The sequence below is a fragment of the Muscardinus avellanarius genome (assembly GCF_963383645.1).
Source record: "Muscardinus avellanarius genome assembly, chromosome: 21".
In the NCBI taxonomy this organism is placed as follows: Eukaryota; Metazoa; Chordata; class Mammalia; order Rodentia; family Gliridae; genus Muscardinus; species Muscardinus avellanarius.
Genome location: NC_137807.1, coordinates 17,182,073 through 17,208,127, shown reverse-complemented (window position 1 = coordinate 17,208,127; position 26,055 = coordinate 17,182,073). Strand labels below are relative to the sequence as shown.

Here is a 26,055-nt window from a genome sequence, read left to right as displayed (position 1 = left end):
AGGTCGCCGGGAGCGCTGGTCAGAGGAGGGAGCTGGGTGAGAGTGAGGGGCTCTCACTCAGGGCCCCTCTGTGGAGGGCCGGCCCTCAGCTCCTGTTTCCTACAGCCCAGCCAGCCAAGCCTGGTACATGGTAAGTGCTCAGTAAACATAAAGTAGCGTATCTTCAATGACCTGGACTTTTCCCCCCAGCCGTCTGCCTCCTATAGAGACCCAGGCTGAGCTCGTGAGGACACTCGATGGTGCCTCAGCCCTAGTGCCAGCCGCAACCTAGAGTGAGTGCTCGGAAGCCAGAAGCCTGGCGTGGCATCTGAGACTGGCCCTGGAGGGGAAAAAGTTTAATGCCACCTCCTCAGGGAGCCCCTCCCCCTCAATGACGGGAAGGGACCAAGGCCGGGCATCATGCCTGCTCTGCCTCAGCGGTGGGCTCCAGCTCTGGCAGAAGGCAGCCAGGGCGCGAGGGAAAGTGGGGGACAAAGAACGGGCTGGCCCCTGGACTCAGCAGCTCCAGGGTGGCACCCCTTCCTGGCTCCTAGCTGCATACCAGCTCTCTACACAAGCTTGTTTATTTCTGTACAAAACCACGTTTCTATTTTACACAAAGGGCACCCCACCCAGCCCCCTCATGCCAGCGCCCTCGCCCTGGGACACAGCCCCCGGAGGGGCTTGTGAGGCCCCACCCACTTGGCCCTCGCTCTGCCTGCACTGGCTGGGCCTGTCTGAGCTCCACTCTAGAGAAAATAAATAAGGAGGCTCAGGCAGAATCCACGCAGGACCAGGCAGACACCACGCCAGCCCCGCGGCCACGCAGCGGGGCCTCCGGCCCTTGGGCGCGCAGGCCTGGATTGTCAGTCTTCAAACCAGGTAGGTGTGTGGAGACCCCGCCCTAGAGGCCTGAGCTGCCGGGGTTACAAGTAGGTATCCTCACTCTCCTGGGATGTCAGGCTCTCCTGGGAGCGATGCAGGGCAGAGTCCCGGGGAGCGGAGTCCTGGGGGGCTGGGTCCTGGGAGGCCAAGTCCTTCGGAGGCACACCCTGTGGGGGACATGCGTCTCCTGCAGCAGTCACCACTGTGGCTTGGTTCGGGGCTTGGGGCTTGTCCAGCTGCCCGCTCGCCTTTGTCTGCTTCCGCTGCTCCTGCTGGACCTGCTTGGACGACTTGGTCTTGGCTTTGGAGCCAGGGAGGGGTGCGTCTGGAGGCAGGCGGATGGACGGTGATGGCTGCAGGGCAGGCCGAGGGCCGGGCTCTGCGTCTAGAATGGCCTTGGCGCCGTGCAGCCTGGGCAGGGAGCGGCACTGCAGCTCACCCCGGGTCTCCTGCCAGCGCCGCAGCTGGATGAGGTGTTCGCGCTCAATCTGGCGCTCCGTCACGGGCAGCTCTACCACCTGCAGGCAGTGAGGGGCGGGTGAACCCCGGGAAGAAGGCCCACCCTCTTCTGCCTCTCAGCCTGGACCCTCTCTCTGGCTGCTTGAGGAAGCATGACCCCAGGAAGCATGGCAGACTAGCCCCGAGCCACGGTCATGGTCCCAAAGCTGAGGGCCAGGGGAGCTGGACAGAGACCCACCACCTCAAAAGAGAAACTGCCTGCGGCACACGCTTCATTCACCCTCCTAGTGGGCAGGGGGCAAGGCTCAGAGCAACACCCACTCTCAGCCAACACCTGAGACAGCCCATTCCTTGTCCCCAACAACCTTCTGGCTGGTGACTGGGGGTCCCTGCGACCCTGCCCGTGTGCCTCTCCCCCTCCTGTGTGGAGCAGGTAATGCACAGCTACAGCAGCTGCAAGTGGTGGAAGCAGATGCAACACGGGCTGCTGCTCTTCTGCTTCTGTGCCTGCCACCCTGCACTGGCAGCCCCGGCCCGGCCCAGCCCTGGCCTCGGCCAAGAGACGCTCTCCACGCACAGGTTACCCCATCAAAGCCCGAGAGAGAGGTTTCCATAAGAGAAAGGAAAGGGAGACGAAGTCAAGGCCCTGGACGAGGAGCAGGGGCAGGGCGGGCGGCACCTGCTCTTTGTCCCCGAGTCGCTTGGGTAGGAGGCCCTGCAATCCTACACCTCTCCACGTGGACCTCCCTACCCAGCCTGGAGGGTGAGGCCGCCCACTCTGTGTGGGGTGCCCATCCTCAGGTAGGACCCGCCATGGCGAGGGCAGTGTGGGCCCCACCTCTTGGACCAGGAAGGCCTCCTGCAGGATCTTGGGGCTGAGGCTCCGCAGCTGCTCGATGGTCTCGTACTGGCCCTGGCAGGCTTTGAGCTTCTCGGGGGAGCCCAGCGCGTGCTTCAGCAGCACCAGCCCCACCCGGAAGATGATCTTGACTCCTGTGTGGGCAGGTGGTGAGCGTGGGGCCTCTGGAGCTGGCTACCCCCACCCCGCCGCCGGCCCCGCCTGCTACCTTCACAGAAGAACATGTCCCAGACGCGCAGCACGGAGCTCCAGGGCAGGGTGCGGGCGAAGGCGCACATGAACCACTCCGTCATGTAGAGCAGAGGGTCGATCTTCTGCCGGCTCAGGTGCTTGTGGGCCACGGGTGACACCTTCTGGAGCAGCGAGAAGAGGATCTCGCCGTCCAGTTGGATCGCCTCCTGGGAAGACAGCCAGGCCACAGGCCGTGACGCTGTCTGCTGGGCTCCTAGCGCCGGGCAGACACTCATCAGGCAGCCACCTGCAGGTGCTGGCATCCAGCTGTGAGCAAGCAGCCGGCTGCCGCCCTCGGGCTCACAGTGAGAAGGCACGTGTGCAGAGGCGGGCGAGGGAGGACAAGGGTGTGCCCGGGACAGGGCAGGTCAAGGGGAGCTCCCGACAGCTGGAGCAGAGGGGAAGGAGGACTGGAGCTGCCAGCAGAGGGGTGAGCAGCCCCCAGGAAGGGACGTGGCTCTCTGGGGGAACTTCCACCCTGCCAAGTGGCCTGAGTGGCTGGAGGCCAGCATGGACTCGGAAACCCTGGGGCCCAGAGGCGTGGCCCTGGCAGGCCTGAGCACTTCAGCCTGGAGGGGCCACCAAGGGTGTCCAGCCGGGGGCAGGTCCTGGGCCCACTCAGCACTCACCAGTTTCTCACTGTAGTAGCCAGGCAGGTACTTTTCACAGATCTGTACCAGGCACCAGAAGGCTTGCTGTGGGCGAGAGAGACATGAAGCTTGTGCTGGGCTCAGTCCCCTGCCCACCCGCACCTGGGGCTGGGTACCTCAGCAGGCATGTGCATGAGCAGGACGGCAGCGATGGGTGCCTGGGCCTGGCAGTAGCCCTCCTCGGGGCGGTGCAGCGTATAGGCCTTCAGCACACGAAACAGGTCCTGCTGGCTGTGGAGAGGCAGGAGCAGCGATGAGAGGTGGGTTCTACTGCCCACTGTCTCTCTGACCCCCTGGGCCAGACCTGCCTCGGAATCAGCACTCCCCCGAAGATGGGAGGGGACGTTTGTGGTCACCAAGGGGTTAGTTTCCCATTACAGCAGGTGGACGCTCACATGAACAGAGGAAGGGAGTCGGGGGCGCTCCCCCATGCCAGGGGAGGACGTGGACAGGGCAGGAGGCCAGACAGCTATGGGGCAAGGTGTGCAGCTAGAGGCGGGAACCCTCACTGAGCAACCTCGTCCCAGCCCACCTGTCCCTTCTGCCTGCCGCAGCGCCCCTCCCACAGGGCCTCGGCCCCTCTGTCCTCAATAAGTATGTTTCCCAAAAGCTCTGGCAGTCTGGGGAATAAATGGTGGAAACTTCCCGGAGGCCAAAGGAGATGCCAAGAACACCAAAGAAGGGAAACGCTAAGAGCGGCATCTGTGGCACCGGCTTCTGGGCCCCCAAGATACCCACAAACTCCTTGTACTGTCGCTCCCCTCAGGGCCAGCCCTAGAGCCTCCTCCCAGCCTGCTCACCCATGGCCCCCCCGGGACACAAACATCTCGTGGAAAGGGAACTGCCGGTGCAGGTCACGCTCGATCACGTCCAGCCACTTGGGGTCCCCAGGAGACATGTCCAGCTCCTAGAATAAGAGCAAGGGCACACATGAGGGGCTGAGGTAGGCAGAGGGGATACCCCAGGGGCCAGCCCCAGGTATCAGAAGAGCCCTCCATCAGGGACGATGTCCACGGCCTTCCTGAAAACAGGTGGAGGAAGCCCAAGTAAACAGGGCAGGCAGAGGGAGGCTTGCCGGAGAGGTGACAGCAGGGCGGCCCTCGCTCCAGGAAGACCCACGAGGGTGAGAGCAGCCGTGCCAGCAGTGGCTGCGATACCTCTCAGCACTTCAGCCATGGCTGCGCGTCTCAAGGATGGCGTCACACCCTTAGGTGAAAGGCTACCTCTGCAAGCATTAGCCACGGCCTGTCGCCAGGCCCCGGGCTGAGCAGAGCACCTGTGGGCCTCACTCTTTTCAACCCCCAAACTGCTCTTATCATTACACCCTGCTCACAGGCGAAGCCGAGGACCAAACGGGCCATTTGTCCAAGGCCCTGTGGCTAGGAAACTGGTGGAGCTGGAAGGGGAAGGCAGGTGTGGCTCGGACTCGCTGGCCCGGCTGCTCTGCTGCTCACCTCCCGCACAGTGACGCCACCATCCCGGAGGCGCGCGTGTCTACGAGGACGTGGCATCTGTCAAACCGCCGGCCTCAGGTGTTTCTCTGGGTGATGGGGTTTCAACAGAGTTTACCCTCATCTTTGAACTTCCCTGAACATTTTAGTAAGTGTACTTTTATAAAAACAACAAAGTTGTAACAGAAAATATTATGGGTTGTTACGGCTTTTAGTCATCTGAAACATTCTCATCTTGATTTGCGTGTTGGTTATGAAGATGTGAATTATTTGTCAAAGCTCACTGACTGCACAACGTATGTGCACTTTACTCTGTAATTTCATACCTCCGTTATTTACATTTATTTGTTTGTATATTTATTTATTTATTTTTGCAGTATTAGGGATGGAACCCAGGGGCATTCTACCTCTGAGCTACACCCCCAGCCCTATTTTTTTATTTTTTATTTTGAAACAGGGTCTCACTAAGTTGCAAAGGGCCTCACTCAGTAGCTGAGGCTGTCTTCGAACTGCGATCCTCCTGTCTCAGCCTCCTGAATGCTGGGATTACAAGCATGTACCACCATGCCCAGCTTCATACCTCAGTTTTTAGAAAATAAAAAATAAATGTGCATTCACAGAAAACCCAGAGGGCCGAGAAGGGAAGCTAGCAAGTACGAATTGCTGGCAGGGCAGGGGCAGCATCAGAGAGGGTCCTAGGGAGGAAGGAGTCTCAGTGAACACCAAGAGGTGCTGCCCGAGCTGGCAGGTGACCTCAAACAAGCCCTGTTCCCTCTCAGCAGGGCTGTCCCAGCTTCAAACTAAAGAATGAGGGCAGCCGGACACAGTGGTACACGCCTGTAATCCCACTATTTTCGAGGCTGAGACAGGAAAATCACAGGTTCAAGGCCAGCCTTGACAACTTAGCAGGTAAGCCCTCAGCAACTTAGTGGGACCCTGTTTCAAAATAAAAAGTCTGGGGGTGTAGCTTGGAGAGGGAATGCCCCTGGACTCAGTCTCTAGTACATAGAGAAGGAAAAAAGCTGGGCCTGGCGGCACATGCTTGTAATCCATGTGGCTGAGTCAGGATGATCACAGGTTCGCAGCCAGTCTCAGCTACTTAGGCCCTCCTCAACTTAGCAAAACACTGAAAAATAAAGAATAAAGGAATAGGGCTGGGAGTGTAGCTCGAGACAGAATACCCCTGGGTTGAAGCACCGCAAAGAAAAAACAACCCAGAATTGGAAGTGCCTGGAACTTGGCTAAGAGGAAAGGCTCCCAGAGTACTGAAGACTGGACAGCGGAGGAGGGCGCAGTGTCCTGCTGAGGGAGGAGGTGTCACCCTCTAGGACTCCACAAACTCTCCAGGTGGGGCCCATGTGTCCTGCACACTCCGGATGCTTTGAGAGCACACTGCAGGTTTGCCTTTTCACAATGGGAGGGGCCCCACTTTCCTAGTGGTCCCCATGAGGTAGAGACCTGAGAACCCCAAACTCAGTTTCTAGGATGAAGTCATCTGGTACCTCTGCCCCGCTAGGCACCTGCCCACAGAGCCTAGCGAGAAAGGAAAAGGGGGTGCAGGGCTCCGGGAGAAGGCGCTGGGAGTCAGAGGCAGGCGCGGGCCTCAGGTGGACGGCCTGGCCCTGCAGCCACGGGCCCTGCGGCCTCGAGCCTGTGAGGTGCCATCATGGGAGGCCAAGAAGAAAGGCAGGTGAAAAAGACAGCAAGGCCATGCCTGCCTGAGGGAGGAGACGGAAAGAGTAAGTGCATGCCAGGTGCAGTGGCCCAGGCCTGCAACTGAGTCCTTGGGAGGCAAAGACAGGAGGACCACAGGTTTGAGGTCAGCCTCTGCAACTTAGTGAGGTCCTCAGAAACTTAGTGAGTCCCTGTTTCAAAGTAGAAAATAAAAAGGTCTGGAGGTTTAGCTCAAAGGTAGAATGACTCTGAGTTCATGAGGAGGAAGAGGAGGAGGAGGAGGAAGAGGAGGAGGAGGAGGAGGAGGAGGAGGAGGAGGAGGAGGAGGAACAAGGGCAGGAAAGAAGAGAGCACCAGGCCTGCAGAACGTGCACTGACTCAGCTCGGCCACGTAGGCCTCGGTACTGCAGGAAGGCGCCGGAGACAGGAGCAGTATGCGCTGCCGTCACAGCCCCTCGCTGTACCCGTCACGGCTCGTGTGCCCGGGTGCAGAAAGCGTGCTCGGGGTCAGCCACTGGCCAAGTCCTTCCAGGTATGCCAGACACACCACTCTCAGGATCCCGGGCCCGCTGCAGGAACCTGGCACTCAGCTTCAGCACACTGTGCAGGCCCTTCTCGGCCACCTTCCAGACAGCACGGGGTGGCCAGTTCCTCTCTGGACACACCACTCCACACACACCCGCACGGAGCTCCACGCTCAGCCGTGCACACTGCAGACGGCTCACCTGCTGAGCTGTGCACCCAGGGGGCTGGCCAGGCCCCCAGCTTCTTGTGGGGTAGGGCTCTCCCCCTCAGCCTCCCACGGTACCCAGGATGTAGCCATTTGGAATGGAGCTGTGGCCACTGGGAGGAAGACTGACACCGGTGCTCTGCAGGACTGTCCAACGGTACTGACTCGGAGTTTCCCCAGCAGATGCCCCACTAGTCTCGCTGCCCCCAGGGCCAGGTGCTGCCAGCACATAGCTCTTGCTCTCTCTAAGTCAACAGCAGAAACTCTCGGCTGCCCTGCTCTGCTCCCGCCCACCTCCTCAGAGGGCAGGTCGGGCCGGAGAAGGTGCTCACTGAAGCATGAAGGATGTCACAAAGAGCTGCTGGCTGGCAGCGGCCTCACGCCTGGCATCAATCCCAAGGGCCTGGGAGGAACCGGCAGGTGAGCCAGGGCAACCCCAGAGAGGTAGTTCCCCCAGGGAACAGGCTGGAGGAGCTGCCCAGCTCAGTGAATGGAGGGGCATCATACTCTGACCAGCCACGGGCTGGGGTAGCAGGAGAGTGGGGCAGAGGGAGGCATGGCTGCAGACACCCATAAGACACCCAGAGAGGACACCCTCTCTGGCCCCTGACAGGTTCCTTACCCCTAAGGACAATGGCTCTGCCACCTCCAGCAAGCAACACAGATGGACCATGTCTGGCAGGCAAAGGATGGCAGGCCAGGCAGTGTGAAGCGTCTTGTGGTCCTGCTAGACACACCCCAAAAGGCCCAGAGCACAGGCCTCAGACAGTCAGGAAAGTGGTCTAAGTGTCCCCTCCTGATGACTATGATGACCCAGAGCTGGGCGGTAGCACACTGGGCCCCAGAAAGCAAACCTGAGTGGTCAGGAAGACAAAGGGCTGGAGTGGAGGGTAGCAGATCTGTCCATCCCATTGAGGTCTGCTCAGAGACGGGGCCTCGGGTGAGCAGAGCCTCTGGAGTCATGGGTCCCCAGGACAGAGCCAATCCGGCCTGGGTCCTGACAGTCAGGCACAAGATGGGAGGCTCTGTTGACTGAGCATCCAGCGGAGGTCCAGGTAAGCACCCAGGGGATTGCAGGCAAGATGCCCACAGCCAGGGAAGGAGGGGCAGATCGAGGAAGGAAGGGACTCACCTCGAACTTCCCAGGGTTCTGCTGTAGTTTCACTTTGCCTCCTGAGAGGTACTGCCACGCCCGGCCTCGCAGAGAAGGTGGGATGCCCTTCTGGCACCGCAGGCGGATCTGAAAGCCGGAAGGACACCTGTGTCTGCGCAGCCACCCCAGCAGCTCCTTGAACAGGCCCCTCAGCCAGAGCTTGGGGGCCCATCAGAGAGCTTATCAGAAAGAGCAGAGAGGGGGGAAGAAGACTTTCTTATTGTTGCTTTAATGCAGATTCTGTGGTGGGGACTGGGGGGACTGCAGTCAGACATGCTGCCACCACGTGATGGCAGGTGCTCATCCCCTGGTCCAGGGACAGTGCAGGCATTCCTGAGGTCTACACAGAATTCTGGGTGCCCACAACTACAGTCACCCATGGGAGACTGGTTTCAGAAACCCCCGGGGATACCAAAATCTGCTCATGTTCAAGTACTGTATATAAAAGAGAGTCATAGCACACTTGTAAGCCCAGCATTCAGAAGGCTGAGACAGGAGGCTCGTGGTTTGAGGATGCCTCAGCTACTACTCAGTGAAGCCCTTTGCAACTTAGTGGGACCCTGTTTCAAAATAAAGAATTAAAAAAAATAGGGCTGGGGGTGTAGCTCAGAGATAGAATGCTTCTGGGTTCCATCCCCACTACCGAAAAAAAAAAAAAAAAAAAGACGCCAGGCATGGTGGCACCTGCTTGTAATCCCCGCGCTTGGGAGCCGGAGACAGGATCGTGCAGGTTCGAATCCAGCTGCACTGGGTTAAGAGACCCTGTTTCCAAATAAAAAAGTATAAAATAGGTCTGGGAGTGTAGCCCAGAGGTAGAAGGGCTTCCAGGAACCTCATATAATCTATAAACCCCCTGTATACTTTAAATCATCTCTGTATATCTTAAGAATACCTAATGCAATGTAAATATCATGTAAATAGTTGTTTTGTTTAGGGAATAATAACAAGAAAAAAGGCCTGTACACTTTCAGTAGATGCGACCATTGGAGGCCTAGCTGTATTTCCGACCCGAGGTTGGCAGACCCCACTGGTGTGGACCCCACAGAAGACAGCACAGGATAACTGTACTTCCTAAATCAGAAGTGGAGTTGGGCCACCCCATGGCTGGTTGCGGGGAAGGATCTGCACCTGCACCGTGTAGGGCGCAGCTGCAGCCACGGGGACGGCGGCAGCAGGAGGGGTGGCACAGAGGAAGTACAGCTATGGAGATGCGCCAGAACGTGTCCAGGGCTGGCCCAGCCACGTGCGTGGAGGGTTCTGGGTAGGCAGCTGTGTGTCCAGACACAGTCAGCCTGGAGAGGAGAAATCGCCGCAGAACGCAGAGGAAGATGAGGGATCTCAACCGGTTCCCTCATCCGGGAAGCCCCTCTCTTCTCTCCGTGACCCTGACCTCCTGAGATCCCTGGTTTGGAACAGAGGCATCTGGTCTGGGGGTGAGTTCTGATCCCAGCTCTTGCTAAAATGGCCTAGGTCTTCCCTGCCACTCACAGAATGAAGACGTGGGGGAGGAAGTGTTTGACGTGGCTCGTGACGCACTAGAAAAGGCCTTCCACTGCCAAAACCCAGTTTGAAAAAATATATCTGTGTGTGTGTGTGTGTGTGTGTGTGTGTGTGTGTGTGTGTGTGTTACTGGAAATTAAACCCAAGGACATTCTACCTCCAGCTATATCCACGTATCCACAGCCCTTTGCATTTTTGTCGCTGAGGGTCTTGCTATGTTGCTGAAACTGTCCTTGAATCTATGATCCTCCTGTCTTAGCCTCCCAAGAACTGAACTTACAGACATGCAGCAAACTAGCACACCTGGCTGGCACGTCTTTTTTTTTTTTTTTTTTTTTTGTATTGGGGATTGAACCCAGGGACATTCTACCTCTGGACTACACCCCCAGCCCTATTTTATAATTTTTTTTTTTGGTGGTCCTGGGGATGGAACCCTTCTACCTCCAGGCTACACTCCCAGACCTATTTTTTATATTTTATTTGGAAACAGGGTCTCTTAAGCTGCGTGATCCTCCTGTCTCCGCCTCCCAAGCGCGGGGATTACAAGCGTGCGCCACCACGCCTGGCAATTCTTTATTTTTAAACAGTGTCTCACTAAGTTGTAGAGTGCCTCACTAAGTGGCTGAGGCTGGCTGTGAACTTGTGATCCTCCTTCTTCACCACCCAAAGTACTGGGGTTACAAGCAGATGCCACCGCACCTGGCTTGACATGTCTTTAAGCATAGGGAAACTGATGCTGGGCATGGTGGTGAATGCCTGTAATCCCAGTACTTCGGAGGCTGAGACAAGAGGATTGCAGTTGCAGGTTTGCAGCCAGCCTCAGCAACCGTGTGAGGCCCTCCACAACTTAGTGAGACCTTTTTTCCAAAAAATAAACATAGAGCTAGGGCTACCAGGTTCCAGTACCACAAAAAAAAAAAAAAAATAGGGAAACTGAACGAGGTACATGCCTGTAATCACAATACTGGGGAGGCTGAGACAGGATTGCAGGTTCGAGGCCAGCCTCAGCAACTTAACAAGGCCTTTAATTTAAAAAACTAAATAATAGGGCTGGGTTTCTAGCTTGGAGGTAGAATGCTCCTGGGGTTAGTCTCCAATATCAAAAAGAAAGAAAGAGAGAAAGTAGAGGTAGCCAACCAATCAAGGAGGGCAAGGTCAAAGCAGAGGCACCAATGGGACGCGGGCAGAGGAGACTGCAGAGGGCACTGACGCTCCTTGAGCCCCATGCAGTGAGCACCCTGGCCTGGGCTGAAGAGATGGGTGCTCAGTGCACAAGAAGAACAGCTGCTGTGGGTCTGAACCCTGTGCTGGCTTCGGGCCCATCACTTCTCACCAACCTTAGGATCTGAATGATGTCCCTCATGACTCCACAGAGTTGCTGAGAGGATTCCATCAAAGGGGGGCCAACGTGCTGGCGTGAGGCCTGATCACAAAGGTTCAGTAGGTGAGACCTCCTCTCCATCCTCCACCCAGAAGGATGCTTGACACGGAAGCCCAGGTCTAACTTCTCTTCACTTGGAAACCCCCTCAAACAGCCCCACTGGAAGCCCTCGGAAGGAGCCCAGAAGACCAGGCCTTCCTGGTGACTAGCACAAACAAGAGAAAACTTTCCAAGGGTCAGAGAGTCGAGAACCAGCAAGGAGCCAGGGAGGCAGCGCGGGGTGCTGGGACGGGCCGCTGGCTGCTCACAGAGCCAGGCCAGAGCTTCAGGGTGTGTCTGGAAGTGGGGGAGAGGAAGGGAGTGGAGGGGCGCAGCCCCAGACTCAGAAGGGCTTCCTGCTGCTGTGGGGCGAGTGTCACCTTTAGGAAGCCACTTTGGGCAGGCTTTAGAACACAGAGCATGGCCCAGAGCCACAGGCCCTCGAGCTTTCATTCCACAGAGACCATGCTTAGCCCGGTCACATATGGCCTGCTGCAGGACTGCCCTGAGGGACCCCGTGAGGGCGCGCACTGGGGATAGAGGGAGGGCCAGGGTGCTCGGCCTGTCCCGCCTTTAGCACAAAGGTGCTGGGATGGCCATCTGCTGCCTGCCTGCCACAGGTGGGTGGGATGAGACGAAGCATGAAAGAAGTGTCCCAGAAAGCACAAGGATCACTGGTCTCTGAGGCTAGTCTTGGGAAAGAGGGCTCTGATGATAGCTGAGGCCACACCACAGGGCCCTACAGGGGAAGACTGGGTTCTGGCCACAGTCCTGACAGATTTCTGTCCTGGACACAGCTGGGAGGGGGAAGACAGCGCCTCCTAGCAGAACTAAATGAGTCCAGGAGGACTGCTGGGTCTGAGCCCACTTCCCAAAACAGGTACTGTGCTTCCTGTGCCACGACTTCCCGATCAGCCATGCCTCCGCGGCCAGGCAGGAAGAGCTCTGGGGAGGGCCTGGTGGCCGCAGGGGAGGCAGCGGGCTGCGCCCTAGAGCACTCGGTCCTGCCCTGAAGCCAGGCAGTGGGCTAGGGCCTCTGGGTGGGGCGCCTTGAAGGTGCACATGGGGTCTTCTGCTGGGCAGGGACAGCCCTCAAACTAACCACAGTTCCAGGGAAGCAAAGGAGAAGAGGAAGTGCTCTGGAATGCCCTGCTTGGAGCTTCCCCACAACTCCCCTGAGGAGTCCCTATTCACAGGGAGGCTGGAGCAAGACGGCCGCTGGCCAGTCACCACGCAGGGAGCAGGAGAGCGAGCTGCCGCTCAGGGAGAGACCCGCGGAGGCCAAGGCAGGAAAACACACCTCGCGCCAGCCCGGAGACAACTGAGGGTGCCCGTCTTAAAAATACTTGTCGAGCCAGGTGTGACGGCACACACCTATAATACAGATGTTGGAATTTAGCAAGATCCTGCCTCAAAATAAAAAACAAAAAAGGGCTAGGGATATAGCTCATTGACAGTGATGACGTACCCCTGGGTTCATTAGTTCCTAGTACTGCCAAAAAACAATTATATGTGTACATAGATAGATGTATTTGAAAACTGGGTGTGGTGGTACATTCCTATAACTCCAGTGACTCAGGAGGCTGAGTCGGGAGGATACCAAGTGTGAGCCCAGCCTGAGCAACTTAGTAAAACCTTGTATCAAAGTAAAAATAAGGAAGCTGGGTGTCCTGACACACACCTATACTCTCAGTACTTGGGAGGCTGAGACAGGAGGCACAAAAGATCAAGGCCAGCCTTAGCAACTTAGTGAGACCCTGTTTCAAAATAAAACATAAATTAGGGCTGGTGGGTATAGCTCAAAGATAGAATGCTCCTGAGTTCAATCCCTGGTACCCCCAAAAAGTAAATTAATTAATTAATGGAGCCAGAGTTGGGCATGATGGCACATGCCTGTAATCCTAGTACTTGGGAGGCTGAGACAGGAGGATTGTAGGTTCAAGGACAGCCTTAGCAACTTAGTGAGGCCCTCAGCAACTTATTAAAACCCTGTTTCAGATTTTAAAAAAATAGGGCTGGGGATATAGCTCAGAGGAATAATTCCCCCAGGTTCAATTTGTATTAACAAACACACACACACACACACACACACACACACACACACACACACACACAAATACAGGCACAGTGGCACACACCTGTAATCCTAGTACTTAGGAGGCTGAGGATTGAGGAGGATTGCAGGCTTGAAGCCAGTCTCAGCAACTCAGTGAGACCCTGTTTCAAAATAAAAAAATGGTTGTGGGTGCCGCTTAGAGGTAGAAAGCCCCTGAGGTTCAACCTGCAGTACCAAAAAATAAATAAGAAAAACAAAGGTTGGGAGCCGGGCGTGGTGTGCCTGTCACCCCAGGGAGGCTGAGGCCGAGGACCACGGTGCGTGGCCAGCCTCAGCTACTCAGTGAGGCCCTGCAACTCAGTGAGAGCTTGCTTCAAAATAAAAAATTTAAAAATGGGGCTGGGGGTATAGCTCGGCCACAGAATGCCCCTGGGTTCAATCCCTAGAGCTGAAAAAAAAAAAAAAAAAGAGGTTGGGGATGTGGCTCAGTGGTAGGCCACTGGCTTATCATCTGTGAAGCCTTGGGTTCAACTCAAAGCACTGCAAAAAGAAAAGAAAATTTAAAAAGAGAGAAAGACATTTGAGAAAAAGTCTGTGTGTGTGTGTGTGGTACCAGGGATGGAACCCAGGGGCGTTCTACCTCCAAGCTATACCCCCAGTCCTATTTTTATTCTTTATTTTGAAACAGGGTCTCACTGAGTTGCAGAGGGCCGTGAACCACGATCCTCCTGTCTCGGCCTCCCAAATGCTGGGATCACAGTGTGCGCCACCACGCCCGGCTTTGAAAGATTTTTTTAATAAGCAAAAAATGAGTCTCCCAAAGACCAAAAGGAATAGCAAGAAAGAGCCCAGGCCTGGGCGGGGGGCTTTCCGCCCCACCCGTGGGAGCCTCACTGCAGCAGCGTCACTCCCACTTGGCTGGGGAAGCGGAGGCCGACAGGGTGGAGGTGCCAATGCTGCCCAGCTAGACAGGCATGGGAGGGCAGCGGTGGCTGAGCCCTGCTGCCAGCTGGGCCAGCAGAACCAGACCAGCGTCCAGCTGATGACAGAGGGCTCGCTGCGGACCGGGAACCAGTGCAGAGACAGCGGCCGCGATGTCTGCGCAGCCTCCTCTAGACCCTGCTCGGGTGGCCAAGGACAGCGACCCACGTCGTTCAGAGCAGCGGGCAAGCACGGCTTGAGAGAGCTTGTGCCTCAGACACCTGACTAGGATGCTGACGCGAAGTTCATTTTTGTAAGACTCTTTGTAAACTGTGAGGTTACTTTCTCTTTGCTCTGCCCTGGAGGCAAGAGGAAAATCAAGTTCACCTAGAGAGTAAAGAAGGCCCCGACTGTGGTGCTTAGTACAGTAGGTGCCAATGTTACGCGGTCTAGGTTCAAATCTTGATTCCGTAGGTCATCCAGAAAGTGTGGATACTGCCACCAACAGCCTCACCAGGGTGTTGTAGGGATTACTGGAGACAAGTGCCCAGTACCTGGCAAATGCCCCCCACGAGCTGGCCATTAGGGGGACTACAAAGTCTTCTCTGGTGGTGGCTAAGCGCTCAGGCCTTCTCCCAGCAAGGCCAGAGCAAAGGTGCCTAGAAGAGCTATTGGCCGAGCCTGGCAAGGTGGCACATGCCTGTAATCTGAGTACTTGGGAGGCTGAGACAGGATGATTGCAGGTTTGAGACCAGCCTCAGCAACTTAGCAAGACCCTGTTTAAAAAAAAAAAAAAAAAAAAAAAGGACTAGATTATAGCTCTGAAGTAGACTACCCCTGGGGTTGAATCTCTAGTACAAAAAAAAAAAAAAAAAAAAAAAAAAAAAAGGAACATGAAGATCTATTGGCTACAAGAGCTTTGAAGTTTAACTCCAGGACAAAATTCTATGATTCTGAAGTCCTCTGCCAGGGCTCAAGCTTCCCTCTCCAGCCGGCTTCTGTTTCTGGCTGATGGTGGAGAACACCTAGGCAGCCCCGCAGCTGGAGAAGCTCCGCTCTTCCTGGCTGGTTAAGCTGGTCCCTTCTCCTCCCCAGGCTGCCAGCTCCCAGCCAAAGCCCCAGGCCAGGCCTCACCTTTTTGTGCTTCTTGGCCATCCACTTGTCCCAGTTGTTGAGCATGTCCAGCCACTTGGACTCCCTCTGCCTCAGCACCTCCAGGGGGACTTCCTCCAGCCTGCGGAGCAGAGGGCAGGCCCATCAGATGTGCCAGGAGAAGCAAAGGCCCTGGCTTCCGCCCCAGCCGCCGGCCTGCCCCGCCCCCTTCTCTTCACGAGCAGCCTGCTGCAGATGAGAGGGAATGCTGCCCTCCTCGACAGCACGCGGGAGAGGAGCCAGGTGCAGACACCTACTCCGCTGGGTGTCGGAGGGCCAGGGGTCACTGCACTCTGCGGGGCGGAGGCCGAGTGTCTGTGTCTGTGTGCTGAAGCCAAGCATTCCTGTCTTGGGCCTGCCTCAGTAAATAAGCCTTCCGAGGGCCTGTGCTAGGAGCAAAGCTGGATGTAAAACTAGTCAAACAAGAACAGAAATAACATGCTTACCTCCTCACCTGAGGCAAAATAGTTACTCAAGAGTTTCCCCAATTACGCGGGCCCTTCCTACCTCTCACCCTTTCCTGACGCCAGCCCCTGGCCAGAATGTTCTTCAAGTCGTCTCTACCTCTCAAAACCTTACACACACTTCAAAGGCCTCCGAACACCAGCGCTTGTATTTGGACAACAGCTCCTGACTGCGCAGCCATCCCCACCGTGTCAAGCGCTGGTCTAGGAGCAGGGCCTGGGCCGCTGTGAGGATGTGTTCTTGGGACTAGAACGCACTCCTGACCCTCTGGAGCTGGGAGGTGGAGGTGGGCTGCTGGGAACCCTGCTTAGCCAGAGGTGCCTCAACTTGCTGGGAGTGCTGGGAGTTCACGAATTCACAGAAGAAAAGACGGGGCTAACACGTGAAGTCTAGGCATTCTATACGCGCTCTCTTTCTAGCCTCTAGACTAATACTGGTGAACAAACAAGAACACAAAATGCATGTGTGCATCATCTGATCCATGCACACACTCCTCTCCCAATATTATTTCCAGTTCCAAGTAGTGGATTACAGATATTTTTCATTTCTTTTTTTATTTTTTCTTTTTGGTCCTGAGGATTGAACCATAGGACATTCTATCTCCTAGTTACATCCCCAGTTGTGTGTGTGTGCGTGTGCGTGTGCGCGCGCGTGCGTGCGTGCGTTTTAATAACAGCTGGCCTCAAACCTGTGATCCTTCTGTCTCAGCCTCCTAAATTCTGGGAGTTTAGGCATGTGCCACTATACCCAGCTAGACATTTTACATTTCTTTGTTGTGTTTTTATTTCCAGTTAAGAAAATACTGATCGTAGAGACCAGATTCAGAGAGAAGATACGCAGAGAAGGTATCCTGCTCAGTTAAACAGCCCACAGCCTGCACTCACTCCTGCCTGACTTCCCAGAAAGAGAGGGGGGGGGGGGTGCGCGAGGCAGTACTGCAGCGCCCTCAGGAAAGGACGTGGAAGGGCTGAGCCTGGCCCAGGCTTGGAGTCTCTGGTTCTCTCTCTGCCGGAAGGAAATGTGCTGCTGTGGCTTTGACTGGTTGCAAGAGCAGAGGGAGGGGCCCTGGCAGAGCTGAGGCCCCTGGGACACAAAAGGGCAGGACCTGTCTTCCTTACACTTCATCTGGGGAACTGCCCAGGCCTGCAAGTAGCCTTCGGGCTGAACAGCTAAGGCGGGAACACAGCCTGAGGCAAACGGGGTCCCTTAACTCACTGACCCAAGTCACCCTCCCTGCAGCGGCCCCCTCCCCACCTAGAGGCAGTCAGGACGTTCCTTCCTCTCCTTGGTAAGAGTAAGGCAGAGTCCAAGCCCTTAGGTCAGGTATTTACAAAGGGGCATGCATCTTCAGGCAGCCCCAAGCTCTCAGGGAGCAGAAACCAAAGGCCCACAGACCCCAGGCCAGGGTGAGTCCACCACCCATAACGCACTCGCATACGCAACAAGTCAGGGGATAAGCCTGCTGGTTAACTGAATGACGCGCTCACACAGGGTCAGCTGGGAGTTCTGGCTGTTAGGGATGTAGGTAACATCTGAGCCAATCCCCCACTTCCTTGCTCAAATGAAGAAACTGAGGCCCAGAGAGCAGAGGGCTTTCTCCTGAGGTTGCTAAGTTTCCAGAGAATTTCCACGGAATTAAATGCATGACCACTTGATACTTCTATATCTTCTTTTTTTTTTTTTTTTGTACTGTGGATTGAGCCCCCTCTCCGCCCTATCTTTTTTTTAATTTTTAATTTGAAACAGTCTCGCTAGGTTGACGAGAGTCTCGCTACTTGCTGAGGCTGTCCTCAAACTTGCAATCCTCCCATCTCAGTCTCCCAAGTACTGGGATTACAGGCCTGTGCCACCATGCCGAGCTTGAAGTCTGGTTTTGTTGGTAAAATCTGACTACAGGGGCTTAGCCATGCCCTTTCTCCCCACTGCAGATACAAAGAGGAGCATCCTGGGAGTTAGCTGATGCCAGATAACTGCTTCGGCCGTTTCAAAGCCCCAGTGTCAAACCTCAAACCGGAATTTGAACAGGGTACAAAACAAGTGACTGTATTTCCTGGGTTCTAAGATACCACTGACTTTAAGCTATGCCATTGATTTGGCAAGATATTCTCAGGGACAAACAATAAAAACTACTACTGCTTTAAATGTACATGTCAACCAAAATATACTTTGATTTTTAAAAACCTCAAGAGCCGGGCGTGGTGGCATGTAATCCCCGCGCTTGGGAGGCTGAGACAGGAGGATCACACAGGCTCGAAGCCAGCCTCAGCTACTTAGTGAGGCTCTCGGCAACTTAGTGAGACCCTGTTTCCAAATAAAGGATAAAATAGGTCTGGGAGTATAGCCCGGAGGTAGCAAGCCCCTGGGTTCCACCCTCAGTACCACACACAAAAAAAAAAAACCTCAAAATGGGAAAATTTGGAGTAAATATGACCATTTAAATGGCTTCTCTTTACTGGGTGTGGTGGCACACGCTTGTAATCCCAGCATTTGGGAGGCTGAACAGGAGGACTGCGGTTGGTTCACAGACAGCCTCAGCTACTTAGTGAGGTCCTTTAAAACTCAGTGAGACCCTGTTTCAAAATAAATTTTTAAAAATAGGGCTGGGTGTGTAGCTCAGAGGTGAATGCCCCTGGGTAACATCCTTAATACTGCAAAAAAAAAAAAAAAAAAAAGTAAAATAAAATAAAATAAAAGGGCTACCTGGGATAGTGGGAAATCAGACACTGGAGCTCTGCGGGCAGTCAGAGCTCAGCACTCACCGCAGGTGGCTCTCTTTCTGCACAGGGCATACTCCTGGAAAGGTGCAAGCTATCCATTAAAAAAAAAAAATCAAGCCAGGCGTGGTGGCGCACACTTGTAATCCCGCACTTGGGAGGCTGAGACAGGAGGATCGCACAGGTTCGAAGCCAGCCTCGGCTACTGAGTGAGGCTCTCAGCAACCAGCAACTTAGTGAGGCTCTGTTTCCAAATAAAGTATAAAATAGGCCTGGGAGTATAGCCAAGAGGTAGAAAGCCCCTGGGTTCCACCCCGTACCCCCCCCCCCCACACACACACACAATCAAAGGTTCAATTGAGTGAGTCAGGATCCCAGGAGGCATCTGATCCCCCTGCTGTCTGATACAGGAATACCTTCTACAATGGGCGAGTCCCCCTCCCTCTCTGAGCCTCAGTTTCCCTATATGACTGGAAAGACTGCATTATGAATTGGCCCTCAAAGATGTCCAGAGAGGAACTGGGATGTATCTGCCTAGGATGTATGTGTGGCTGGGGGGCATCCCTGCAAACAGCATGATAACTAGATCATGTAAAGGCCCTGAGATGGCTTCCTCCTGACAGCAGAGAGAAGGCTCAGCCACCTGCTAGGGAAAGAGATGGCCCCCAGAGGGACCAAGGCCACAGGGTACACCTCAGCTCAGGACCTCGCATGCCCTCTTTCCTGAGCGTGGCCCAAGGGAGTTTCTGCAACCTAGGAATATATTGATAAGAGTGTCTGGGTGCGGCCTCTACTGGAACTCTGCCAGGGATGGGAGACTTCTACCTCCAGGGGAAGCCACTCTACCACTGAACAGGTGCGACTGCTAAAACTTTCTTCTCTGTGTTATGCCAAACTTGTTCTGGTATCTTCTGCCTATGATCTTGACACGCTCCTGAGGCCATGCAATTCTGATCCCCCTCTGCCAGGCACACCTGTGCTTGTCCCTTGTCAGCCACCCATCCCTTTATCCTCTCTTCTCCAAGTCACAGGACCCCTTCAGGACCCGAATGCCATTACAACTCCACTGCAACAACAACAATGGCACCAACAATAAGAACTCCCATCTGAGCCGGGCGTGGTGGCGCGCGCTTCTAATCCCCGCGCTTGGGAGGCTGAGACAGGAGGATCGCGCAGGTTCAAAGCCAGCCTCGGCTACTGAGTGAGGCTCTCAGCAACTTAGTGAGACTCTGTTTCCAAATAAAATACAAAATAGGTCTGGGAGTGTAGCTCGGAGGTAGAAAGCCTCTGGGTTCCATCCCTAGCACCAAAAAAAAAAAAAAAAAAGAATTCCCATTTGTATGCCATTTACTTCTTACCAATTTCTTTTTCAATAACTTACATAAGGCCGGGTGTGGTGGCGCACGCTTGTAATCCCTGCGCTTGGGAGGCTGAGACAGGAGGATCACACAGGTTCGAAGCCAGCCTCAGCTACTTAGTGAGGCTCTCGGCAATTTAGTGAGACCCTGTTTCCAAATAAAATATAAAATAGGTCTGGGGGGGTGTATTCATTTCGAGTCACCCCCTCATGCCATTTTGGCATGGGGCTATATTTCTATTTTCTGTATTTCTATCTTTTTTTTTTTTTTTGGTGGTACTGGGGTTCCCGGAAGCCATTCTACCCCCAAGCTATACTCCCAGACCTATTTTTATATTTTTATTTGGAAACAGGGTCTCCTAAGCCAGCGCGCACGGCTGGCTTCGAACCTGCGCGATCCTCCTGTCTCTGTCCCAAGCGCGGGGAATACAAGCGTGCGCTACCACGCCCGGCTGTATTTCTATCTTTTAATAAACTTCTTTAAATCTTCAAAAAAAAAAATAAAATAAAATAGGTCTGGGAGTATAGCCCAGAGGTAGAAAGCCTCTGGGCTCCACCCCCAGTACCACAAAAAAAAAAAAAAAAATCAATAACTTACATATGTTTATCCCATGTACGTTTTTTATGGTATTGAAGATTGAACCCAGAGTCTCCCAACTACTAGGATTACAGGCGTGTGCCACTGCACCCAGCTCTCACTTGACTATTTCATAATAACTCTAGTATAATATAATTCTCCCCATTTCACAGTAGAATCCAAGACTTACTAAGATTAAGTGGCTTTCTGAAGACCATGTAGCTATAACTGGCAGAGCTGGGACCAAACCCAGGCCTGTCTGACTCCTCAGCCTATGCTCTTGACCCTTGTGCCACACTCCTCTGCGCCCAGAGCCAAACCCTCAGCCTCCACACGGCCTGAAGATGCCTGACTCTTCAGATGTCGGTAATTTCCTCCAGCCGAAATACCTCATCCTGGTTTACAACACTATTTCTCATACTTTTTAAACTGAAACTCATGATAAGAAATACATTTTAGCCAGGCATGGTGTTGCATTAAAAATAAAAAGGTAGGCTGGGCGTGGTGGCGCACGCTTGTCATCCCCGCGCTTGGGAGGCAGAGACAGGAGGATCGCGCAGGTTCGAAGCCAGCCGCGCGCTGGCTTAGGAGACCCTGTTTCCAAATAAAAATGTAAAAATAGGTCTGGGAGTGTAGCCTGGAGGTAGAAGGGCTTCCAGGAACCCCAGTACCACCAAAAAATAAATAAATAAATAAATAAATAATAAAATAAAAAGGTAGCTGGGTATGGTGGCACATGCCTGTAACCCCAGTACTTGAGAGGCTGAGACAGGAGCATTGCAGGTTCATGGCCAGCCACAGCATCTTGGTGAGGCCCTTCTCAACTTAGTGAGACCCTATTTCAAAATAAAAAATAAAATAGGGCTGGGGTATAGCTTAGAGGTAGACTGTCCCTGGGTTTAATCCCGAGGTCCACACACACACACCTGGGTACTATGACACATACCTATAAACCCAGTACTTAGAAGGTTGGTTGAGACAGAAGGGTCACAGGTTGGAGACAATCTCAGCAGCTTAGCGAGACTCTCTGCAACCCAGCAAGGCCCTGTTCACAACAACAACAAAAAAAGGGGCTGGGCTGTAGCTCAGAAGCATAATGGCCTAATGTCCCTGGGTTCAATTCCAAATGCAAGAAAGAACATTTCATGCTGATTGTGTAATTGAAATATAGACAAGTTGCCTTTATGTGCCAAAGCACTCTGATATTTTCAGTTCAATTTTATATTATTCTATTGTATTGTTTCGTGTGTGTGTGTGTGTGTGTGTGTGTGTGTGTGTGTTACTAGGAATTGAACTTAGAGATAGCCTACCTTCGAGCTCCATCCCTAGCCCAATTTTATTTTTATGTTTTGAATCAGGGTCTCACTAGTCTGATGAGAGCGTTTTGCTACCTCTGGAGGCTGTCCTCAAACCTGCAACCCTCCCGTCTCAGCATCCCAAGTGTTGTATTACAGGTGTGCCCCTGCGCCCGCTGACACCCTTACTCTCCTCTGTTCTGCATTTAGGACTACAGGTAGTCATTTTGGCCTCTAGCAAGTGTGTCTTTCTAATGCCCAATGAGGTGGAGCTCTCATAGATTAATAACCACTATTTTCATTTGGCTCATGAGAAACTTGCCCCAACTAGGAAGGTTACATGACTTGGGTTCAAAGCTAGCAAGTAAGTGGCTGAACCAGGGCTCCCCTCTGCCACGAAGACTTGTGTGCTGCGTCTGATTCCCCGGGGAAGGCTGCGGCCCTTCTCCAGATGCTGCTGGATGAGGCCCACGCCCCTGGAGACGGTCTAACCCCCTCCTGTGTTCTGACCGCCCCAGTGAGCGGCCGGCCCACGCCTTAGCAATTCTTAGTGAGGCCAATATGCCAGATGGGCATCACTGGCCTGGGCACTCTGCCATGTGCAGGCAGCCCCATCTCCTGAGGAGGAAAGGCTCAGAGGAGACAGACAAAGCAGCATCTCGTCACAGAACCATCAGGCTGCCACACTGAGAGCTGGCTCAGCCATGGAGCCATGCATGGTGCAGGGTGCAGCGACACTTCACAGACCCATCTCTACAGGCCTCGGGCTGCCTACCTTCTCCCCAAACCCTGAGGCTGAAGGTTTCTGAAAGCTTAAAGAGACAGGACCCTCTCCTGAGACTGGGGCCTTTCCTCCCCTTGTCCTTCTAGACATCTGCTCTCAACAACTCTGGTTTAGCAGACTCAGTAGGGTGGCACCCGTGCCCAGGATCCCTATGCCCTATGGCAGAAGATAACCCTTGGTCCCATGGAAGCAGTCTAACCCCCTCCTCCAAGCCGCATTCCCTGAGTTAGCCCAAATGAAGAGAAACAGCCTACACAGAAACCCTGACTCACAGACCACAGGGCAAATGCTTCTTGCCTCCCTCGAGGGGAGGCCAAGGGGGCAGGGGAAGGATACATAGAACAGAGAGGGGACCTCCAGGATCAGCAATGTATGAACGTGCTGTTTGAAAACAAAAAATAAGCCGGGCGTGGTGGTGCACGCTTGTAATCCCAGCATTTGGGAGGCTGAGACCAGAGGATCTCAGTTCGCTGACAGCCTCAGCTATTCAGTGAGGCCCTTCGCAACTTAGTGAGACCCTGTTTCAAAGTAAAGAATAAAAAAATAGGGCAGGGGGTATAGCTTGGAGGTCAAATGCCCCTGGGTTCCATCTCCAGATGCGCAAAAAATAAAATAAAATAAAATAAAATAAAATAAAATAAAATAAAATAAAATAGGGATGGCAGCCAACTGGGGCCCTGGAAGTCAATCTGTCCAGGTATCTATTGCAGTTTCTCCATCTACTACCGGGAGATCATGGACAGACACTTGACCTCCTGAACTTCAGCTTCATCCCTCATAGGCCCATAGAGCAGACCTCACATTCACAGGGCTGGAACGGGGCAGAATGTGTACAAGGGCCCAGCCTGGTGAGTGGCCACCAAATGGGAGCTATTTTTTTGTTTTGTTTTGTTTTGCGAGACTGGGGATGGAACTCAGGGACATTCTACCTCCAAGCTACACCCCCAGCCCTATTTTTTTTTTCTTTATTTTGAAACAGGTCTCACTGAGTTGCAGAGGGCCTCACTAAGTAGCTGAGGCTGTCTGCGAACTGTGATCCTCCGGTCTCGGCCTCCCGAATGCTGGGATGACAAGCGTGCGCCACTGCACCTGGATCAAATGGGAGTTACCAGTCGACTGCTATTTGCCATTTAGCGAGAACTTCCACATGCCTTTTCTCATCTGACTGGTCCTGTACACAGCACCTAGACGTAGGTAGAGCAAGGATGTCCCCCTTTACTAAGGAAACAGTTTAGGCCCTGAAAGTATATAATTTACTCAATGACACACAAACTAGAACTCCTGGGTTCTGATCTCGGCTCTGCCACTGTGTAGTAGTGTAAAATGGGGAAGGGTTTCTCCCTTCTCTGAGCTTCTCGTTCCTCATATCTAACAAAGGCGTCACGCCGCCTCGGCAGAGCGCGTTGGTAAAGACGATATGCAGTAGTAAGACCTGACAGAATCTGAGCACTGGCCATGTGTGTACCAATTCTACCAAGCGCCACACAGGAACACGCCCCCAAGGAAGCAGGCTGCGCTACCTCCATTCAGGAGACTAGAACATGGGTACACAGCTTGGAAGTGGAGGCTGCCACCCGACCACTGAACCAGACAATGGGCTGAGAGTGCCCCACACAACAGAGCCTGCTCCCGTCATTCTCTCCCTCTGCCCTTCCACCCTCTGAGCCGGGAAGGGCAGGAGTGGCGAACACGACAGTGGCCTTCCACATCTGGGTCTCCAGGATGGAGAAGAGGCACCAGAGGAAGCGGCAGCAAAGTTTGGAAGATCAGGAAGTAGATTGTGGAGACAGCCAACCGCAGATCCAGAGGCAATGCGGGTGGGGTGCGCCCCTGCCTACACCCAGAGCTGGAAAGAGAAGTGAGGAGAAACAAAACGCGCTGGTGACGGGCTCCGGGCTCCGGAGCGCATAACCCTGAGGGTGGTTAGCAACTGAAAGTATAAATAGCGTTTAGGCCAGTTCTGTAAGAAGTGATGACAACAGAAGCCTGAGTGTGAAAGTAGGTAGTGTGGCGGTGTGCACACGGCTGACTGGCAGGCCCGTGAGCTCATCCAGTGCACCCTCCCCTTCCTCCAGAAGGCCCAGAAGATAGGTGACCTGGCCAGGGCCACGCCAGTAGTGTGGAAAAGGATGCTGGTGTCAGGCGTCCGGCACTCCCTCCTGTGACCTGGCCGCCGGTGGGATCTTGCCGGCCATGGCCAGGCCCCTGTCTGCCGAGAGCCTGACTGGCTTCACCTTTCCTCCCTCCCAGGGAGGCGGTGCAAGGCCTGCCTCTCTTCCCATGAGGCACTCCCTGGCTCTGCTCCTTCCGGCCCTGGGTCAGTGCACAATGGTAAACAGGTTCTCTCCACCCTCCACTGGCCTTGGTGCCCTGGGCCTCTGCCCAGCTCTCCACTCTGCTCAGCTCCACCCTGCTCCATGTGAGATGGAAAAAAAAAAATGGTTCTTTTAATCACCAGCATTCCTGCTCCCAAAACGCAAGGAATCCCTCCCTTTTCTGCCCTACTTAGCTGTGGAGAGGCATAGACCACAGCAGAAACCCCAAGGCCAAGGCGGTCCTCCTTGACTACAGCAGAAAGCTACAGAGACTATTAAGACACTCCTTCTCCAACTCCAATCCCGACCCTGCCGTGCAGGACAGTGATTAAAAGTCCTGCCCGTGTCTGGGTCCTCAGAGCTCAGTCTCCCCGCAGGGAGCCACGGGCCACCTAGACCCATTACGGCCCTTCACCCATCCTCACCAAGGGGTGTGTGTGTGTGTGTGTGTGTGTGTGTGTGTGTGTGTATTTTTTACTGGGGATTGACCGTAGGGGTGTTCTACCTCTGACCTACACCACTGGCCCTATTTTATTTTTTATCTTGACAAGGGGTCACACTAAGTTGCTGAAGCTGACCTCAAACCTGTGCTTCTCCTGTCTCAGCCTCCCAAGTGCTGGGATTTTAGGAGCGCACCACCATGCCTGGCAGATGCTAGCTCTTACTGACAGATCTCAACAAATTAGTGTTGACTCAGCGTTTATATAAGGCCCTCCTCTGCCTAAACTCCTTCATGATTGCCTACTGCCCTCCTTCTCCAATACGAACCTCGGGTCCAAGCTCTCTGGCAACACTCCTTTCGCCTCGCCTCTTACCTCTAGGGGCTGATCCCGAGCCACCCTTCCCTCAGCCCCTCTGAGCCCTAGCCTCCACTTCAGTCGCACTCACCCAGGCAGACTCCACGGAGAACTGCCTCTCATCTCTACAGCTGCTCCGGGAACTGCACGATCAGCACCTCATTACACTCCACACACATCTCTACAGCCTCCTTCCAGACCCTGAATCTACAAAGATGACGAGAACGCAGCCCCGCCCTTGAGGAGGCCAATCTGGCAAAGGGACACTGGGTGGGTAAAATCCAGCTAGGAGTCTGCACGAAGCCCCCAGGGTGGAGGCAGGAGTGTTCAGGAGCCTCACAGGGGAGCTGACTTCTAAATTGCAATTTGAAGGGCGACAGAAGTGGCTAGCCTGAGAAGAAGAAACGCCTCACCAGGCAGAAGGCCCAGTACGTGCAAGTGAAGTTACTATGCAGGGCCTGGCTCGTTCGGGGATGTGAGCGTCCAGTGGAGTGGCACAGCTTCCCCGGCCCATTGGCCAATCGGCCCACGGCTGAGGCGGCATTCCACAGGGAGGTGTGTGCCTGGAAAGCAGGGGTCCTGCAAGGCGGGGGCTGTCAGTCTCATTCTCTGTAGTGCGTCCCAGCTGAGA

General features: G+C 54.3%; 1 protein-coding gene across 2 annotated transcripts in view; it reads right to left on the bottom strand.

The window, feature by feature from the left end:
• Positions 1-905: 905 nt before the first annotated feature.
• TBC1D10A (TBC1 domain family member 10A) overlaps positions 906-26,055 on the bottom strand; it is a gene marked incomplete at both ends in the record, with an annotated part of 35,889 nt that continues 10,739 nt past the window's right edge. Inside the window, 8 exons of one of the 2 annotated variants that reach the window (XM_080717503.1) lie at positions 906-1,382; positions 2,162-2,316; positions 2,391-2,580; positions 3,043-3,108; positions 3,180-3,294; positions 3,864-3,970; positions 8,051-8,158; positions 15,103-15,202. In XM_080717503.1, the coding sequence (XP_080573629.1) occupies positions 906-1,382; positions 2,162-2,316; positions 2,391-2,580; positions 3,043-3,108; positions 3,180-3,294; positions 3,864-3,970; positions 8,051-8,158; positions 15,103-15,202 (1,318 nt within the window). Of the gene's footprint in view, positions 1,383-2,161; positions 2,317-2,390; positions 2,581-3,042; positions 3,109-3,179; positions 3,295-3,863; positions 3,971-8,050; positions 8,159-15,102; positions 15,224-26,055 lie in introns of both variants that reach the window. The other variant, XM_080717504.1, reaches the window with a different exon arrangement.